Genomic DNA, 17162 nt, shown 5'->3' with positions numbered 1-17162 from the left:
CAGTCCGATGGATGTCACTTACTGCATTTCAGCTCCTTGGCATCTGGCACGTAGTAGAGGCTCAATACACACCTTCTGAATAAACAAATTACCTGAACTCAACATAGACATAAGGAAATCTGACCTTTTAGGACATAACTCAGGGAATGGACCATTTCCACTAACCAAAGGATTCTTCACTCTACAAAAAGAGTTGCTCTAAAGTTATCTTTATTTACAAGCCCTTTTGGAATTTTTTAAAAAAATTATTCATGGGACTATATTTTTATACAAATCTCCACCAAGGCCTACGTGGTTAGGAAAGCCTCACACCTTTCCTTTAGAAAAACTGAATGCTAAATGCTAACAGAGTGAGGCCCCAGCTTGACCCCTTGACCTCGGACCCACAGCCAGCACAGGGACCATCACCCGTGGGCTCCATGGCGGAGGACCCTGAGGTCCTCCTTGAGAGACACTCCCTTTCCCCTCTGTTCAACCTTGAGAAAGAGGCAGGCATCCCCAAAAGGAAATTTAACTAGGAAACTAGAACAAAAACCAGTGTTCCACTTAGAAATAGGCAGGAAACCGATCCTATTTGTTAAGTAGTTATAATCTGACCGAAGGCTGGCCAAGGTGGGTTTTGTGCAGAAGCTGCAAAGACCCAGCTGCACCCTGTGATCTTGTGCCAATTATAATATTTAACCTCTACAAACCTTGCTTTTCCTCTTCTATACAATGGGGCTAATATTGAGACTTCCCTCATAGATCTGGTGGTGTGAGCAGTTTAAAAGAGGATCTGGACAAAGTGCTCAGCAGAGTGGCTGGTTCACTAAAAGCCCCTAATCAGCGTTAAATGTTAGCCTTTGACACTGTGGTTGCTGTCACTGCTCTATCACTCCCACTTCTGTCATTCCCTGAAGTGTCTCCTATGGCACCAAACCACACTTCCTTTTCTGCTCCTCAACCCTTTCCAAGGTCCCACTGTGTGTCAGGCTCTGTCCTAAGGGCTGGGAAGTGCAAGCAAACAGAGGTGCTCCCAACCCCATCAGCTACACAAAGGCTACCACGAGGAGGATCAGTTTCGTGCAGAGTATTAACAGAGGAGACGGGATAGATCAAGACTGCACTCTGATTTTCATCAACTTGTCACGGAGGATTTCTCTGAGGAGGTGGGTTACATTTAAGGTGAGGCCCAAATATTAATAGTTGGAAGGCGTCGACTGGGCAGAAGTCTTGGGGAACAGTCGCATCTGAGGGAACAGCCGTGTGAAGGCGTCAGTACTTCCACCCTGAGGAAGGTCTCCTAGCATGAGAGCCCGGCTTCTTGCAACTTCTGTCAGGGACCTCTCGGCCTCTGGGCTGTTCTGAACCTCTGTTTTGCATGACTCTAGTACAGAAGCACTTAATTTACGTGGCTTGCAATGATGTGTCCTTTCTGAGTTTCAGGCCATCTCACGCTGTCCTGGCAATCCCTCAGTTCAGCCCTTGCTGCTCCCGGCTCCATCTCTGACTGCCAGATGCCCCACCCGGGGGCTGAGTTGGTCTGAAAAACAAGCCCCTGTTAAGGGTGGTGCCGCCCTCTGGTGAAACTCGGCTTCATCACAGGTTAATGGTTATCAACCCCACAGCCTTGGAGCTCTGAAGTACAGAACCCAGACCCATTCAATCTGAATCTCTGAAAAGAAGGGCTCAGGCAGTGGTATCTTTTAAAAGCTTCCCAGGACATGCTGATGCACACAAAGGGTCAGAAACCACTGTTCTAAGCAAAATAACTTTTTTTAGATGATGTGACCTTAGACACTACAAGCATATCATTCAGTAGCAGAAATAAGTCCTTGATTCTCCTTGCTGGACCTCCTTGAGTCATCCAGATCACTCCTATTTCCTAATGCAGGCCTGCCTTTGCAAATGAGGTGGGACCTGGAGTGTCTCTAGGGGGCTCCTGAAGCACTGAGCTATCCTCCCCTTCTCTGGCTTTATAGCATCTGGATCACCGACATATTCAGTAAATAAGAACAACAGTTTCCAGCAAAGGTTATGTGCTCCCTTGACTTCGCCCCTAGGACCACATTCTCGTTCTAGAGGCACAAAGTGCACTGAGCGCAGGGGCGCTGGACCAGGCCCCTTGGATTCAAATTCTCATTCTGCCATTTATTAGCCAGAAAGTCACCTGTGACCGCACAGCTGTTCTATACCTCGTACTCCTCATCTGGAAAATGGGACAAACAGCACAATCCAGTTCATAGGGTTGTTGTAAGAATTAAATGAATTAAAAACACATAATGAGCTTAGAACAATATCAAGCTTCTAAGCACCTACTATATGGTACGACTTACGATTGTTACTATCATGGGACCCAACACTTTTCCCAATGAGATACAAGAGTGCCATATATTCAGCCAGCCTTTCAAAATGCATGATCTCTATTCTACTTTGAAACAGAACAGCGTTATGCAACTTTACACATTTGAGCCTGGCTTCACCTCTGGGACAGGTGGGTCTCTCAGGGCCCCGGTTCTTCAAGAAGTAGAAGGACCTGCCTCAGACACACGCGCCAGTGTTCTTTCTGACAGGCAACGCTGGCTGCTTGTGATGACTCAATCCCATGATGAGAGATCTCTAGAAATCACTTCCTTTCACGGGTCCCTAGCTACGGTAGCTTCTGGCTCCAGTCCTGCTCTCACACCCTTCTTCTTTCTCTCTCCTTCATCTCTTCTGCCTGGACTCTCTCTACCTTCATGGGCACCACCCTTGCTCTGGTGCCAACTCTCCGCCCTGGTGTCTCCTGTTTCCTAGGCATGTTCATTTGCTCAGTAAAAACGCATTCCTCCAAACAACAGCATTGACGTAAGACGGTTCTTACCTAGGGCCAAAGCGAACATGTAACACCGTGCTAATGCACGCATAAACTGAGGAAAAAAACCGGAATCAAAAGGGAAAACCACACGTAGGAGCCACAGTGCGTGCAGGGCTGTGGCTCCACCTGCTTGGCGCCAGCTGCCTGCCCTCTGCATTGTCCTTGTCCCTGAACCTCTAGAGTCCTGGCCTCACGCTGAGTGGCAGCCTCTCTCTCGGATGCATCTTTAGCAGCGGGGCACAGCGGCCACTGCCCATGTGTTGTGCTTCTATGTTCATAATTAATTGGATGTTGTTAAATATTTTTAACTATAGATAAGGGTAAGACCCCTGTGCCCATTGCCTTGTCCCACGCTTCTCTCCAGAAGGAATCACTGCCATTGGCCTGTGTTAGCCCTTCCAGAATCTTCTTTTATGCATTTACACATAAATAGAGAGACTCCTAAAGTTTTATTGTTTTGAGTTTGTTAGATGTTTATTTTCCTTTTTCCAACAATAGAATATCACAGGTGTCCTTGTTGACTCACTTTATTTCACCCAACAATAAATCTCCATATTTTTTCATGTTAGCATGTATATTATAGCTCTACCTATTTTTTAATTGCTCCAGAGTATGACATGGTCTAGACATACCGTGGGTTATTTAGCCTCTCCCCATATCCCTTCTCCAATGCACCTTTAGTGATTTCCAGACTGCTGTGGTTCCAAATGATGCCACCGTCACCGTCCTGGTACACGCCTCCGTGGGTACATGCAGTATTCCTTCACCACGGAGATCAAGCAATGGAGTTGCTAGGTCATGAGTTAGATACTTTCCTAATTTCAGTACACACTTACAAATAAACCCCAACCCACAAGACAGTCCAAAGAAGGGTACTCACTTGGAGGCCTGGATCCACTCGTCATAGAGTTCAAAGGTCATAAGAGGTTCTGGCAATTCTCGGAGGTAAGACTTCAAAGCTCCTGGGCATGAATACAACATTGGCCGTGAGCCATTATGACATGGCAGAGATGAGATCCACCAGCCAGCGCTGCCCACGTGGGCTCCCCCTGGGGATGGGCCCCCTGACCGCTGTGCCGAGAGCACAGGGTGGCTCCCACGTGAGTGGGTGTGAGGCTCTGCCAGGGGACCTGGGCTGGTAACCGCTTGGGCCCTCTTATTTCCCACCATCACCTCCTCTTCTCTTGGCACACTGGGGACCTTCCTTCAGGGGGCCGTGGCATCCAGGCTGGAACTGGGCCTGAGTAGACACACCTGAAGCACGTCAGGAAGCCACTGGCCCGCGTGTCCCAGACATGCAGCCACACACGCTCACCCCTTCCCTATGGGTCCCCAAGGCGCACACGAACACCTCGCCAAGAGGGTGTGGATGCCCACCTGCGATCGCGTGGGGGTCTGCCGAGTACTCCTGCACATCCACCACACAGCAGTCCAGGGCAGCTTTCAGCTTCTTCAGCTTGGAGGCAGAGGGAGCTACTCGGAAGAGTCCCTACCAACAGGACAGAGGGTCAGCAGGCAGCCCCGCAACTCCGAGGCACAAGAGCAGAACAATAGACCACAAGTCTACCTGCTTCTTTCCTCCAAAACGTCTTAGATGTATTTGTCTAACACCATTTTCCAATATTGTAGCTACCTGTTTTCTAAATGTTTCGTACTTTGTATATAAGCAGCTTGAGCACAAGAGCTGGGCTTTGCCCACTGCTGTGTCCCCAGGGCCAGGTGCAGTGGGGAAGGGGGACGTATGCTGGTTCTGTAAGTATTTGTTGAATAAAGGAATCTCGGTCCCTCCATGTTCCATCCTTAAGAGTTGCTTTCTAATCCCTGGCACCTCCTCTGAGTGAACCACTGCAACCTGCAGAGCTAAAGTGAGCTATGGAGAGAAAGAGAAGAGTAGGAGAGGGCTGTGTGGAAGAGAAGGTGGATGCAGGTCAGAGTTGGAAAGAAACCTCTCCGTCACAGGTAAGTTAGACACGGGTTAAAGACCTATCGGTTTCCTTTTCACTCTTAGCTCCTTGCATTCTAGGATGCAATCCACAGGCTGAGAAACGAGCTGGCAGAATCTTGCTCCTTTAATCTTTTATAGCCATTCAGAATCACAAGTTCCTTTAGCAGAAAATGTTCCTGGTCTGGAGTACTGAGATTATGACCTGCTAGGATCACTAACTCCCTTCTCAAAATAGGGTATATTGAATAAATAGATGTGCGAAGCTCCTTGGCATATATGTGAGGAAGCTACATAAACGCCTTTGGACTGGTGTGTGGGTAAGGCTGCCATGACAAAGGCAGCAAGCTACAGAACGCAACAGAGGGGTGGCCTAGATCTTCATAAAACTATGCCATCGCCACACAAGGAGAGCCGACAGGATTTGGTGATGGCCAATGCCACAGAGAGGGAAACAGAGTTGTCAAGCGTAAGCCTTTAGATTTTTGCTTATGTAACTGAGACAAGCATAAAAACCAGGAGGAGGAAGGCATTGTTAAGATAGCCAGGGAGTCCAGTTTTAGGGGTGCTAGAGGAAAATCTGCAGGGAAATATTGAAGAATGGCAGCAAACAGAGTGGAGCCCTTCCACTGGGAGAATCCCCATGGAGGCTGAGGCGCAGCTCTTGGAGGGCAGATTTGGGTGGTGGTGCACAAACGAAGACCCTAAGGCCCCTGTTGTCAGAGGCAAGAAGGGGACTAGGGAGGGCTGAGGGAGCCACTAGTCTCAAGGGCGCTCCATTAGTAACACCAGGCAGTGACATGGCCCGGGAGGCTGGGACTGAGTCATGGGTTTGGCAATCTGGGGATCCCTGGAGACCACTGAGGGTGGTCTTAGGCCCAGTAGTGGGGTAGAAGTGACCACACAGGAAGATCAGTAGGTGGTGGTAAAGCTGCAGGAGCGGCAGATGACAGAAGCTATTTTAAGCAATTGGGTAGCATACAAAAGAAAACCAACACGCTGGGGAAGGAATACGAGGTGGTAGCTGGGTTGAAAGAAGATATTTTGTTCTAGCCTCAGGGAAATCTGAGCCTATTTGCGAGTAAAGCGAAAGAGCAGACACGAAGTGGGGGAAAGTGCAAGCGGGAGAGTGAGGTCTGGCCAGAGGTGGAAAGGCTGAGAAGGGCAGAGACAGGAAGAAGAGCAGGGAGATGAGGTGGGAGATGTCCGAGAGCCCGTTCCTTAAGAGCCAGTTTGTGCGGATTAGATATCTGATGATACTAATAAGTTAGTTACTTTTTGGATATAATAATACTATTATATTTGAAAACACTCCTTGTCTTTTAGACCTACCTATGAAAGTATTATTAATGAAATGATATACGTTTGGGATTTGCTTTCAAATATCCAAGGCAGGGATGTGGGAGCGGGAGACAGAGGCGGAGGTGAAACGAGATTGACCATCAGCTGGGCGATGGGGCTCATTAGTTTATCTTTATGTGTTTACGTTTTTCCATAATGAAAAAAGATAATGGGGAAAGAAAAGGCCAGTCCATCTCCCTCTAAGAAATTATCTCTCGGGGACTGTAGAGACCTTCTCACTTTTTTCATTGGTAACAAACATGAAAATGCCTGGCACATAGAAATGTGGTCAAAAAACCCATTTACTCCCATTCCTTTCTGAATGTCCAGAATCTAGGACAGGCCTTGCATATGGGAAGCAGCCAACATCTGTGTGTTCACAGGCTTCCTGCTCTCCCACAGCTCTTCCAGTTTGCCTGTGCAACCCAGTGCTTGCTTAGAGACTCACATGTGCTTGGGGCTGACTTGGCTTACTTAAGAAATGTTAGACTCATTTTCCCTAGCAAGTTTCTAAGTCCCATCTCACTCTTCCATACTTTGCTCAGTGATAAACGCAAAGCATGTCCTAAATAAATATTGACTGGCTGACTGGATCAAAGGAAGATGAAGTAAAGATGTCAAAATAGCCTACGGAAGAAACCAAAGATGAGATCTGTCTCCCTGGAAATGATTTACACAGCAATAAATATCAGGTTATTAAGTATGAAATGTCCAATTTCCTTAAGTACTACATTTGACAGTTGATATCTCTTACATTTCACTTTGACATTTCTTGTTTTATTTTTATTGTGAAGGCACATGTCCTCATTGTTTCAAATGTACAGTTTGGCTTATGATTATCTTTCAAAATTTTTTTAGAGGAATTTTTGTGAAACCATGGATGAGTCAAAAGTTCATGTTATTTTAGAATATGAGTTCCATAGTGGAATCAATGCAGCACAGACAGCTAGAAATATCAACAAAGTATTTGAGAAGGATGTGGCTAACCACAGGACATCGATGGTTTGAGAATCACCATTCTGGTGATTTTAATCTTGAAAATGAGTCATGTGGGCAACCTCAGACCAACATGGATAACAATGAACTGAAAGCTGTAGTGGAAGAGAATCCATCTCAACCTACACGTGAATTAGCAGCAAGGTTTGACGTTACTATTCCAACAATATTGGACCATTTGAAACAAATCGGCAAAGTAAAGAAGCTGGATTGATGGGTACCATGTGAATTAAATGAGTATCAGAAGAGAAATAGTCTCGAAGCTTGCCTTTCTTTGCTGTCATGACATAAAGGCAAACCATTTCTACACTATATTGTTAAGCATGATGAAAAATGAATTCATTTTGACAATCACAATTGTTCAGCACAATGGTTGGATAAAGATGAAGTGTCGAAACTCAGTCCAAAACCCATACAAAAAAGCTAATGCTGTCTGTTTGGTGGTCCAGCGCTGGCATTATCCACTACAGCTTCATGAAACCTGGTCAATGATTACAGTGGATGTCTACTGCAACCAGCTGGATGAAATGATGAGGATGCTTGCAATTAAGCAGCTGAGATTGGTCAATAGAGACAGGCCAACCCTCTTGCAAGACAACGCTCGACCACATGTCGCACAAACAACGCTGCTCAAACTACAGAGACTGGACTTGGAAATTCTCTGTCATGCACCATATTCACCAGACCTTGCGCCAACTGACTACCACTTCTTGCAGGCTTTGGACCACTTCTTGCAAGGAAAAACATTCAGTTCTCAACAACCTGTGGAAAATGCCTCTCCCTATTTTATCGACACTCCCTCGCTCTCCAGGGTTCTTCGCTGCTGGCATAAACAAGCCACTGTTAAGATGGCAAAACCGTTGTCGACAGTTTAGGTGCATACTTTGATGAATTGTACTGCTTCTTGTTTGAAATACAATAAACTACACTTTTGATTCGAAATCGGACATTGCATATTTAATGACCTAATACAACGGTCACCACCAATTTGTCGTAGAACTTTTTTACATGCTCTAAAAAGTACTTTCTCATGTATCTATCAATCATATTTTCAATATCTCTATTAAAAAGTCATGATCAAAAAGGTTAAGGGCTCTATTTTGAAGACTAAGTAACTTATTAAGCAAAAGGAGGAGGGGGAAGAGGAAGTAGAAGGAATAGTAGCAACAGCAGAATGCCTACAGCATCAAATCATGTCAACTGCAAGGAAAAAATGGTGAGAATATGGCCATCAATTCCTCATGGCTAGACCAGTCTCTCACAATCCGTGGGAAAGTGAGGGCTTGTGGTCAAAGGCAGGACCCGCGTGTGCGGGAGAGGAGCCTGTACCATCGTCTTAACACATTTGGACTCGAGAGGGCTGGAGCAGGGACCATAGAGGAAAGGAGACCTGTAGGCCCTGTCTCATGGAAGAGGAGACCCGCCCCAGGCTGGCTTTGGCCATGCTCAGACCCACCTCCTCCTGCATCCCACACTCAAGCAGCATCGTCACACACGCCTCAATGGGGAAGGCGATCTCCCGGCCGCTGATGGTGAGGTGCTCCTCCAGAGGCTTCCCGAAAGAGGGCTTCTCCACCCAGGCCTCTGGTGGGGAGGAGTGAGAAAGGTGTCGGTCAGTAGTTTGAGAAAGTCAATCACACTGGAATCTTCCTTTCTTTTGTCATCCCGATTCTCCTAAGACTCACAAAGAAATAGACGCCCAGGAGAGCCCCCGTTCTGTGGTTTTGGAGATAATGGGGGATTGGAGAGGCTGGATGGCTAGACAGCTGTGCCTAGCGCTGTCACATACCTCCGCACACCCCTTACTCACCCCTGTGGAGGGGGCAGCCATGAGTGAGTGTGCTTTGCCTCACTGTACCTAGATCAAGGCACCAGCCTGGGAAGTCCTAGTGGCTCATCTAAAGGGGACCTCATTGGGCAGAGCAAAAGGGTGAACAATGCACAGGGAGTTGGTCTCCTCCAGGAAGGCAAGCAGGCTCCCCAGCCCTCCCCTGTCCATGGAAGGCTTGCACTTACCCTGTTGTGCTTTGATCTGAGGCAACACAGCCTGCAAGAGTGTCAGTGACTTTCTGTGGTATTCAGCTTGCACTTTTATCAGCTGAAAAACACAAGGGTGAACATTACCCTTTGTGGAACACAGGCCGCCGTGGTATGCGGTATGTGGTATGCCGAGTGTTTTGCCCAAGTATCCTGCGGAAGGTGCTTACACCTGGGGGGAGGAGGCGGCATGCCTGGCTCCCTCCTCCAATCTTCCTAAAATGATGGGCATGCTTCCTCTCTAGCCCTGTAACAAAGAAGTCACCACAAATGGAATTTGGGAAGCAGAAGAATCACGAAGGAAGGGGGCCCCCCAGAGCCTGCCTTCACCATCACCCTACCTCACTGGCTCCCATCCTCAACATGAGAGGCAACAATGAGAGGTGCAACCATAGGAGGATATACATGGAAAACACACATAGAAATTCATTTGCCTGTGAATATACACATCAATGCCATTTCCCTGTATACAATCTTGGTTTCTGCAGAGTTACTTTAGCATACAACTGATCAGAAAACTCGTGGCCTGATCCACAATCCTCTTCATGTACCTTGGGAGGTAAAACCACTTTGGCTACGGAGACACAGTCCAAAAACCGAATTCTCTCAAAGTGTTCTATTTTGACCATCCCATTAATTAAAGGTGGCCAAAATGTTGATAAGAGCAGGTGAAAACCCAAGAATGATAGCTACTTTATTTATTTTCTGACCCCCCTCATCAGACACGTAGGAGGGGAGGGGAGGGTATCTCCGTTTGCATACTTGGCATGGACGGCAGACACTGTGGTCCCCAAATAAAACTAAAGCAAAACTAATATGGATTTTTTTTTAAAAATCGGAATATTTCAATAAATGGTACACAAATGACAATTAGGTAGGCTAGTAAAGCTTGGAATGGCAACGAGTGATTAGTTTTAGAAACTCTCAAATTAAACATTACCTTCACAAACAAGCCATTGGAATATACTTGAAAAATACTTCTTCAAAATAAACTTTCTAAGTTGGAAGCAATGGAAATCAACTCCTTTTTAGGGTAGGAGGGACTTCTCTGCACGCGGGACCACTAACGAAAATGTTGGAAAATTGCTAATAGCTCCCCGCTGTTCCACTGTACTTGTCAAAGCATTTTAACCTTTCAGGATTCTCCCGTGTTTGTCCTCTCTTTACCTCCCTACTTCCTTATCACTCCTGCCTCTCCCTGATTATAGATGAAGAGCTTTTAGGTCTTAGCCTTTTATTCCCAACTTTAAAAGCAGGTGGGCATCACTGTTTAATTTGTATTATTGTTCTCTCAAAGTTTTTCTCTCTTTTCCTCCTCTTCTTTTTTTTTTACTTGCCTTGCACCTACCCTGGTAAACGGCCAAAGTCCTAATTATTTGCACTAGATTATTCAAGTTGAGACGACTCAGATCTTCTTTCTTCCTGTTTCTTACTCTCTAACTCTGTCTGCTTTGGTTGATGAGAGGCTGGCAAACAGGTCACACGGATAATGGTTTACCTACTTGCCATTGTCTTTGATAAAAATCTAGATTTAAAAAAAATACATGCTGGGGGGAAGGTTTATCTTTCTATTTTTCTCAAGTCCCTTGTTATCACAGACCATGGTTTCTCAAAGTCAGACCTACTGACATTTTGGATTGGATAATCCACTGCTGCGGAGGCTATGCTGTGCACTGTGGGATATTTAGAAGCATCTCTGGTCTCTACCCTCTAAAGGCCAGTAGCACCTCCCTTCCCAGCTGTGACAACCAAAACATCTCCATATATTGCCAGATGTCCACTGGAGGAGGGGCACAATCACTTCTGGTTTAGAACCACTGGACTGAGTTGCCATCGTCCTCAGGGTTGGAGGTGGGTTTTATTACCAGGTTTTGGAGAAATCCATACAAGGGATAATAGAAGGCAGGATTCATTCTCAGGTAGAACAGTCAAAGCCCCACCCTCTTCCATCATGTGCTCAACCAAGGAGCCCTCACTCAGTTCCACGCCACCTTCCCTTCCTGTCCACATCACGACTCTTGCGAACAGACTTTAAGCAGTCTCACCTTTCTGGATACTTACCGTTTGAAAGTAGTTTGCATAGTCAATTTCTTTGGCCACGAAACTGTACATGTCAGCTGACAGCTGGTCCTGTGCAAGGTAAAATATACAACCAAGGTAAAGCATAAACCAATGGAGAGTGGCTCATGCAAGAGTCAAGACAGTACAGGAGAAAGAGCCTTACACATCATTTAACTTCATTTTTAATAATACTTGATATATTATGAACTTTTCCCATAGGCATTTCCCTGTTACCCAACTACAGCTCTGGTGCACGAGTAAGTTTGTAAAGAATACCTATGCCACTCGTTTCTCCAGGGATTTGAACACATGGGCCACGTCTAAAGTCAAAGCTGGTGCAGGGGAGTGATGTGCAAATTACTTCCACGCATCTCTGCAGCTGGTGCCCCCATTCTGAAGCAAGCTTCAACTACACACTGTGCTGTTGCTCTTTTCATTCTGCCATTTCTTCTCTTTGATCATTTTGCTGTTCTGCTTTCTTTCATTCTCATTACTGATTGGTTAATCAGAAGCATATGGGAAAGAGATGGAAACGTACCAATTTGGAGGAAGCTTGGATAAGACAGGTGCACAGGGAAAGGACTGCTGACTGAGAGCTTGGCAAAATCCGGACTCATTCAATATTGCACACAAATCTAATGGTGTTAACAATCCGTCATCATTCAGTGCTCCACGGGATTGGGTGGCAACAACCTAACGCTGCCTGGAATCTGGACTGTTTCGTCCTTTGAGAACAGTTTTCAATTCCACAGAAACACCCACAGCATGGTACAATAAAAGTACATTTTGAGCATAATGTAGACTCTGTCACTAACTGTATTTTTGAGCATGATTAACCATAGTTTTGAGCATGTCATTTCTCTGAACAGGTTTGTACAAGTCATATGATCTCTAAGGTTATTCCTTGTTCAGTGGCTCTAGGCTAGAGGTTCTCAGACAAGACACTTAGTTGAAGACAGAAGAACCTGAGTGTTCAGGTTGAGGCAAGAAAACATGAAAACAGCTCAAGAAAGCTGACCTCCATGACAAGTGAATGAGAGCAGGCACCTACATGCTTCAGGAAGAGCATATTTGATGACACCTCAAGCAATCCGAACCAACCCCATTATCCGCAGTCTTTCCAGCTGCCAGTGAAGCCAACTCTCAGTAAGAACACTGGTGTGTGCAGGGACAATGTTTCTTTTCCAGTAGCTGTGACAGGCAAGCAATTGCTGGGAACATCATTCAAGAGTTTCTGTACACAAGGCAACAGAACCAAGTAACAGACTTAAAAGAAGAAATCTGTTCTCCAGAGAGAAGAAATCACAGTTCTCCAGAGAGCTCTAAGCACAGACTAGACAATGCTGTGCTCAGTCTAGTTTCAGAGAATGAAGAAAGAAGAAAATGAATTAACATTCATTGAGAATAGTCCGGATGCCAGGCACAGTGTTACATGGACTTCACCTCTAACTCTTTTAGGTAAGTACTGAATTTCCAATTTCAGATCAACAGGTAACAGAGTTCACGTGTGTTATCTGTCTGTTGACCACTGTCTCAACATGCTTAGCACAGTCAGGGCTCAATAACTATTTGCTGAACAAACAGATGAGGAAACCAAGGCTCAGAGATGGTAAATTTCCCAAAGAATAATAAAATGGGCTCAAAGACCATTCCAGCTCCATTTAATTAAAGGATCCCTTAAATGAATGCCAAGTCTATCAAAGGTTCAAAAGAGATTTTGTTGGGAATCTACCCCATCTGCCATCCCTACAGCAGCTGTGCTGTATTTTCTTTCTTTTTTTTTTTTTAGAGACAGGGTCTCGTTCTGTCACCCAGGCTGCTGGAATGCGGTGGCCTGATCATAGCTCACTGCAACCTCAAACTCCTGGGCTCAAGCAATCCTCCTGCCTCAGTCTCCTGAGTAGCTGGGACTACAGGTATGTACCACCAGGCTCATGTAATTCTTTTATTTTTGTAGAGATGGGGTCTCATTATGCTGTCCACGCTGGTCTTGAACTCTTGGCCTTAAGCAGTCCACCTGCCTCAGCCTCCCAAAATGCTGGTATTATAGGCGTGAGCCACTGCGCCTGGTTTACTTCTTATTCATAAGATTTTTAAGAGTTATTTAGATTGATGCGACCATTGGCTTTATCAAACACTGTAATACTTTCCCCCAATTTGTCATTTGGGTCACAACAACATTTTTTTGGGGAGGAGTCACTGTACTTTTTTTTAGAGTTTTTCCATGTAGTGGTATTTATTAAATTTTTCTCTTTATGGTTTTCTCCTTTGATAATATGCTTAGGGCTCATCAACCAATAATATAAATATCCATATGTATGTTCAATAAAGAATATAACTTTGAAATGTTTAATAAATTTGGAATTTATTTTGGTACTCATCTCAGATACCAACTCAGAAAAAAATTTTTCAAAGAGCTAACCAAATGTCCCAGAATGATTCATGCATAGAATAGACTATCCCTACGGATTGGAAATATCATATTTACCAGATGAAATGTCTCATATACTTGAATTTTCATCAGGCTGGGATGTCTTTTTTTTCCTTACTGATCTATATTTTTGAAATAGTACTTAAATTTTAATTCTGTTCCATCGCTCTACAATATATTTTAAGAGAGATAGTAATTCAAAGCTCCAATAATTCTTCCACATTAACTTTAGATATCTTTTATCACCCTTTGAAAAACTTATTACAATTATATCTACTTACCACAGTAGTAATCAAATTAATTCTGGAAAATACAAATGTTAATAATATTTATTTATAGGAATATCTTTCCATTTTATAAAGTTGTCTTTGATTTCCTGAGCAATATTTTATAATTATCCTATATTTCATAATTTTACAGTCAGATTTTAAATATTCTATTGTCAAAAAAATCCCTAAGATATTTATAAATATTGGTCTCTTAAATAATTTTTCTTGGTAAAAAGTAAAACCTCAATATTTATTATTGACTTCTGGTTTCCAGTCCAGCATGTAAGGAGCTTAGAAGTCTGCCCTAACAAAAAGCAAGAAGCTGACAAACTAAACAATCAACAACTCTCCTTAGATTTGTCAGAGAAGTGTATGTCACAGAGCAAAGTGCTGCTGCCCCCAAAACTGGAGACAGGTAGGGACAGAGAATCACAACTCACTGCAGCAGAAACCAGTACTGGGGTGGGACAACCTACGCTACAATTGAGGAATTGCTGGGGGCTCAGCGTGGACAGGTCTGAAAGTTAAATACTCCAGGCGGGACCGGGGCATGGTGGCTCGTGCCTGTAATCCTAGCACTCTGGGAGGCTGAGGCAGGTGGATTGCAGTGAGCTACGATGATGCCACCGCAGTTCTACTCAGGAGAACACAGTGAGATTTGGTCTCAAAAAAACAAAAAACTCCAGGAGGACACAGTCACAGGAGGCAGGGAGGCACTTTTACCTTCAGGAGCTCTACCAGGTTCTCACAGTGAATTTCAGAGAGAAATGCTCTCCTGCTTCCAGCAGGCGGGGGCTGGGAGGTGGTGGTGGTGGTGGTGGGTGGGTTGCGGGGGAGGTAACCACTTTGAAACATGATACAACAGTCTATTCTTGTCAACAAGGTCTGCCCTCAAGAGAAATTAGTTTACCAAAGTCTAAACCACTGGGCTTTTTTCATTGCCTAACCTGAGAGAAGAGAAATACTCAACTCCAGCCTTCTCTAGCCATTCTGTCCCACCTAAGAAAAAAATAATAAAAATCCTAGAAGCACTGGTAAAACTCACAGCCCAGGGACACAGGCTCACCAAAAGAATGAGACCTAATCATAGGACTGTAGAACACTTCCCCTTTCCGCCCACCTCACGACTATATCACTAAAGATCCATTACCGCTGTTCCTCTTACTCCGTACATCACATCCAACTTTCAACACAAAAATCACAAGGCATATTAAAAGGCAAAAACACAGATTAAAGATACTGAACGAGGATCAGAACCATAAATGAATGACCAAAATCCAAAAGACTGACAACACCAAATGCTGGCTAGATGTGAAGCAACAGGAACTCCTGTTTATTTCTGGTGGGGATGCAAAATAGTATGGCCACTTTGGAAGATTGTATGGCAGTTTCTTTCAAAACTAAATACTCTCACCATACAGTCTAGCAGTTATGCTCCTTGGTATTTGCTCAAATAAATGGAAAACTTATGTCCACACAAAAGCTTGCACGTGGATGTCTGTAGCCTCTTTTTTCATAATTACCCAAACTCAGCAGCAACAAAGATGTCCTTCAGTAGGTGAATGGATAAACTGGTATATCCAGACAATGGCATATTATTCAGTGCTAAAAGAAAAAAATGAGTTTTTAAGCCATGAAAAAAACTTGAAGGAAACTTAAATGCATATTACTAAGTGAAAGAAGCCAATCTGAAAAGGCTACATACTGCATGACAGTAAAAAGATCAGTGGTTGCCAAGGCTTGGGGGGAGGGAGGAATGAATCGGTGGAGGACAGACGACTTTTAGGGCAGAAAAACTACTCTTTATGATACTATAATGGTAGATACGTCAGTACATAATTATCAGACCACCAGAACGTACAACACCAAGAGTGAACCCTAATGTAAACTATGGACTTTGGGTGATAATGTGCAATGTAATTTCATCAATTATAACAAACTATACCCTGTGCCGTGGAATGTTGCTACTGGGGGAGTCTGTGCACATGTGTTGGGGCAGGAGATAACGGGAACTCCCTCTGTAACTCTCCACTCGATTTTGCTGTGAAATTATAAGGGCTCTAAAAAATAAAGTCTATTAATTCAAAAAAGTTTAAAAGATCATTTCAAAAGTAAAAAAAAAGAAAGCACAAAACGTCTGTTTTTCAGAATCTCAGATTTAAGATAGAGATCTTCGATGCAGGCCAATTTTATTTTTCTATGCTCGTCTGATTTGTTTTGTTTCTACAAATCTCATATTATCTGTACATTGGCTTTCCACTTTTTATCTTCAACATCTACCAGCTTTTCTCTCATTGTTTTTGTTCCTTTTGACTCCTGCCTTAACATTCTAGAAGAAAAGTTCAAGCTTTTCTCTACATCATTGGCTCAATTTTTTGCAGTGTCAATCCTGTTCTTTACTAAGAGCAATTCCGAGCCTGCATTCCTTTTCTATTTTAAAAAAATATTTCCTGATCTCATTCAATTCCCTTTCCATGTTACTTGGTGATTTTATCTAATCTTTATCTATTGGTGCCTAAAGTCCATATTCCCTTGAACTTAACCAAGATATGTTATATGAAATTTATTGTTACCGCCAGTAAATCTTTTTCAAAAGTGTTTTAATTCTTGGGTACTTTGTTACTGTTTTCTAACATAAAGAAACAATCTATTCAGGACTATTTTTTAACCTTAAAATGGTGAGCATCTCTTTCTTGCCCCTACTTCCCATTCTGACAGAATCTCCTCTGAACTTAAGTTCTGATATGTTTAGTGATTTAGAAGCCTTTGAGGCTGCTGTTGCAGAGGATGCCTATAGTCAAATTCAAAAATCACAATAATTAAAATTATTTGAGTTTGGTAAAGCCATTGGGTCAGGGAGTATCTTTGTTTATAATGTGCTCCATCCTCTATTTTGGTAAATGGTATGGCTGTGCCCAGTCTCCTTAGTGGTACTGCTGCCCAACATACCAGGGAAGGTCCCAGCCACCAAGTGGCTTCCCATTGGATGTGGCTGTGCTTGTCCTTAGATCTGCTGGGCTAGATTGTCCTTGCAGAAGAGATTCTAAGTAACGTAAGTGCTCCTCAACCATTCCACAGCCTTCCAGATTACAGGGTATTCATGGGTTCTGCCAGGATCTCCTTTACTTGCTTCCCATGACATGACACTAATTCTGTAATAAGAGCTGTTGTAGGTCAAGATCCAATGTTGTCTTTTAATTGGACAATATATGTTTAAACCAGATTATGAGGAGGAAAAGATGGGCTAGA

At 44.0% G+C, this 17162-nt stretch overlaps 1 protein-coding gene across 1 annotated transcript in view; it reads right to left on the bottom strand.

Annotated features, from left to right (window-relative positions):
* The window catches only part of ARHGAP44 (Rho GTPase activating protein 44), a 201383-nt gene that overhangs the window by 31509 nt on the left and 152712 nt on the right, over positions 1-17162 (bottom strand). Inside the window, exons 6-10 of the mRNA XM_012653930.1 lie at positions 11214-11282; positions 9132-9213; positions 8572-8699; positions 4214-4325; positions 3717-3798 (exon numbers count right to left, since the gene is read on the bottom strand). Coding sequence (XP_012509384.1) covers positions 3717-3798; positions 4214-4325; positions 8572-8699; positions 9132-9213; positions 11214-11282 — 473 coding nt within the window. The remainder of the gene's footprint in view (positions 1-3716; positions 3799-4213; positions 4326-8571; positions 8700-9131; positions 9214-11213; positions 11283-17162) is intronic.

The sequence above is a fragment of the Propithecus coquereli genome, unplaced genomic scaffold (assembly GCF_000956105.1).
Source record: "Propithecus coquereli isolate 6110/MARCELLA unplaced genomic scaffold, Pcoq_1.0 Scaffold435, whole genome shotgun sequence".
NCBI lineage: Eukaryota > Metazoa > Chordata > Mammalia > Primates > Indriidae > Propithecus > Propithecus coquereli.
The sequence above is the reverse complement of the archived record's forward strand: the minus strand, read 5'-3'. Positions and strand labels throughout refer to the sequence as shown.